This window comes from Carlito syrichta, unplaced genomic scaffold (assembly GCF_000164805.1).
Source record: "Carlito syrichta isolate Samal-C Ts95f unplaced genomic scaffold, Tarsius_syrichta-2.0.1 Scaffold153889, whole genome shotgun sequence".
NCBI lineage: Eukaryota > Metazoa > Chordata > Mammalia > Primates > Tarsiidae > Carlito > Carlito syrichta.
The window spans coordinates 224,137-227,649 of record NW_007097985.1 but is presented as its reverse complement, the minus strand read 5'-3'; the positions used below and the strand labels follow the sequence as shown (position 1 = coordinate 227,649).

The window sequence follows — 3,513 nt, the reverse complement described above, 5'->3', positions numbered from 1 at the left end:
TGAAAAAAAAAAAAAAAAAAATCAGCCAGGCATGGTGGTGCATGCCTGTAGCCCCAGTTATTTGGGAGACTGAGGTGAGAAGGTCACTTGAGCCCAGGAGTTTGAGGCTATGGTGGGTTATGATGGTGCCACTGCATTCCAGCCTGGGCGACAAAGCAAGATCCCTTCCCTAAAAATAATAACTGCCAGGGGCAGTGGCTCATGCTTGCAATCCCAGCACTTAGAGAAGCTGAGGCAGGAGGATTGCTTGAGCCCAGGGGTTTGAGTCCAGCGTGGGCAACAAAGTGAGACCTCGTTTCTGTAAAAAAATCAAATTAGCAAGGTATGGTGGCACACACCTGGAGTTCCAGCTCCTCAGGAGACTGAGGTGGAAGGATTGCCTGAGTCTAGGAGGCTGAGACTGTGGTGAGCTGGGATTGTGCCACTGCACTTCAGTCTGGTTGACAGAGTGAAACCCCAGCTCAAATAAGAAGGAGAAGGAGAAGGAGAAGAAGAACAGGTGCTAAGCCAAGAGATTGGATGTTGAGAGCCCAGGCTTCCTCCCAACTCGACCCTTAGAATCTGGCAGCCACCCAGGTTTTTCCCACTTTCCCAGGAGGTGTGATCAGCTCAGGAGGAAACGCCCGAAGATATGACTTTCGGGGTCCTACCAGCAAATGACTCAGCCGCATCACTCACAGTGAGAGTCACGTGACAAGCCCTGCCCGTGCTTGGAGCCTCCGACATGCTCCCTAGTCCCTACTCTTACATATGAGCAGAACATACAGGGAATTCTGGGAAATTCTCAAACATGAGAAAGAAAGACCGCCCCCCAAAATCAACCCACCAGTGAAAGCATACAGAAACAAAGCAGGGGCGATGCCGGGTGGAGAATGGCACAAAACAGGTGGGCTCTTTGACTAGACCCTGAAATGAGTTTCAGAGCGGCCAGCAAAGTTTTGAAACAAAGTTTATTAGTGAGAAGAAGAGGGGGAAGGAGCTGACATGGATGAGTCTTTTGAAAAAAGACCCGCCCTTTTATTCTCAACTAAAAGCCAGATATTCTTCCAAAACAATTAATATGCTAATGAGGATAGAGCACAGGTAACCACCACTCTCTTCACCTCTGATGGGAGGAAGGGTGGTCTTATGATCACTTCTGTGGTTTTGATCAGTTAAGGGAACATGAAGGAATTTTAGTGATTAATGTGCTAAACCATGAGCTCAAAGTTTGGGCTGTCCTATTCTTACATCTGATGGCATTTTCTTTCTTTTTTTTTTTTTGAGTTGGAGTCTCTGTCACTCAGGCTGGAGTGCAGTGGCACACTCACAGTCACTGCAGCCTTTAATTTATTGTAGAGACGAGGTCTTGCCATGTTGCCCAGTCTGGTCTGGAATCCCTGGGCTCAGGCAATCCTCTTGTCCCCACCTCCTAGTGCTGGGATTCTAGGCATGAGCCACGGCACCCAGCCAACTAATTTATTTTTCTTCTAATTTCTTGTATAGACAGGGGTCTTGCTGTATGACCCAGACTGGTCTCGAACTCCTGGCCTCAAGCGATCCTCCCACTTCAGCCTCCCAAAGTGCTAGGATTACAGGTGTGAGCCACTGTGCTCTGCCTAATGCCCCTGTTTTCTTTTTTCTTTTTTTTTAGTTGGAGTCTCACTCGGTCGCCCAGGCTGGAGTGCAGCGGCCGCTCCCGGCCACTGCAGCCTCGATCCACTGGGCTCCGGCGATCCTTCCGCCTCAGCCCTCCAAGCAGCTGGAACTACAGGCGCACGCTACCACGCCCGGCTAATTTTTGATTTATTGTAGAGATGAGGTCTCGCCAAGTTGCCCGGGTGGGTCTCGAACCCGCAGGCTCAGGCAATCCGCTCACCTCAGCCTCCCAAAGGTGTGGGATTACAGGCTGAGCCACCGAGCCCGGCTATGCCCCTGTTTTCTATCTACCATTCCCTGGGCTGGGTCTGGGACTCCCAATTTTACTCTCCAAGAACGTCTCCAAGTTTCTGCCTGGGCAGATGGGGAGTAGGGATTGGTTAGCTTCTCAAACACTGCCAGGAGGGCCTGGTGCCCTGGATTCCGGCCTCCATTGCCAGCTTGGAAGTTGCTTTCTAGGCAGTGTTTTCCACACCTGTCTCTGTTCTTCCAGCTTCTAGAACTTTGTGCTGCTGCCTCTTCCTCCACATTCCCCACCCTCATGGATGTGTTTTCAGAAGTTCCCTCCTCTGTCTTAATCTGGGGTTTGGGAGCAGAAGTCACTGTCTCGGCCCAGAGGCCCTCACTGTGTAGATCGTTATGAAGACCAGGCTGACCTCAGAGGTCACACATGGGGTGGGAGGACACGGAGCTGAAGCGGGGAGGGCAGAGCCAGGATTTCCTCTCAGGCTGCTGTCATCCAGGCCCGGTTCATGGCCTCTGGGGTGCCCCATCCTCCTTGTCCGGACCTCTGGGCAGGCAGGAGTCATGGGGTCGATTCCCAGAATCCCAGGGTCAGGGAGGCCAGGGCCAGGGCCGGGTTGCCAGACAAACAGATCAAAGGTGAGAGGAGCAGCCGCAGACCAGGTCTGGCCGACCGGACGGACACAGCATGAGGTGGGTGGGAGCCCGCAGCGCCTGGCGGGGAGAAGAGCGGACAGCAGGCCTGGGCCTCACCCTCCCCTGCCCTGCCGCAGGCTGCTCGTCCTCCTGAGCCTGCTGTGGGGTCTGGCCGCCAGCCCCCCTGGACCTGCTCGTCCTCCTGGGCCTGCAGCGTGGCCCAAGCCCGTGTTTGGGCGCCTGGCGTCCCCCGGCTTCCCAGGGGACTACGGCAATGACCAGGAGCAGCGCTGGGCCCTGACGGTGCCCCCTGGGTTCCGCCTGCGTCTCTACTTCACCCACTTCGACCTGGAGCTCTCTCATCTCTGCGAGTATGACTTCGTCAAGGTGCCAGCGGCGGGTGACCTCTGGGGTCAGGGGCTTCCCCAAGGACTGGCTGGGCTAGGGGCCTTGGGGAGCAGGGGACGCCCCGGACCGGGAGGGAGGGCAGAACTGGGCCTTGTCTTTCCTCCCCGTGACCCCCGACCTCACAGCTGAGCTCGGGGACCGAGGTGCTGGCCACGTTGTGCGGGCGGGAGAGCACGGACACGGAGCGGGCGCCGGGCAACGACACCTTCTACTCGCACGGATCCAGCCTGGACGTCACCTTCCGCTCCGACTACTCCAACGAGAAGCTGTTCACGGGCTTCGAGGCCTTCTATGCGGCGGAAGGTGAGCCGAGCGAGGGCCCATCTGCAGCCGGGGTGGCCTTGACTTAGGCCAGGCCTCCGGTGTCCCCACCTCTCCTGGGCCCAGGGTTCTGCATCATACACAGCACACATAACACCATGATCTCCACCACGAGGCCTGAGCCCACCTCTGGGCTAAGCCACATTGCCGCTGATGAAACAGGGACCAAGATTCCTTCACAGATGGGTAGGTGAGGCACCCCGCGGGATGCTGCCGAGGACGCGCAGAGCTTGAGTTCTTTTTTTTTTTTTTTGAGTTGGAGTCTCA

The 3,513-nt window shown here is 55.8% G+C and overlaps 1 protein-coding gene across 1 annotated transcript in view; it reads left to right on the top strand.

The window, feature by feature from the left end:
* Positions 1-2,569: 2,569 nt before the first annotated feature.
* The window catches only part of MASP2 (mannan binding lectin serine peptidase 2), a 20,382-nt gene continuing 19,438 nt past the window's right edge, over positions 2,570-3,513 (top strand). The window contains exons 1-3 of the mRNA XM_021708998.1: positions 2,570-2,574; positions 2,655-2,904; positions 3,051-3,228. Coding sequence (XP_021564673.1) covers positions 2,570-2,574; positions 2,655-2,904; positions 3,051-3,228 — 433 coding nt within the window. The remainder of the gene's footprint in view (positions 2,575-2,654; positions 2,905-3,050; positions 3,229-3,513) is intronic.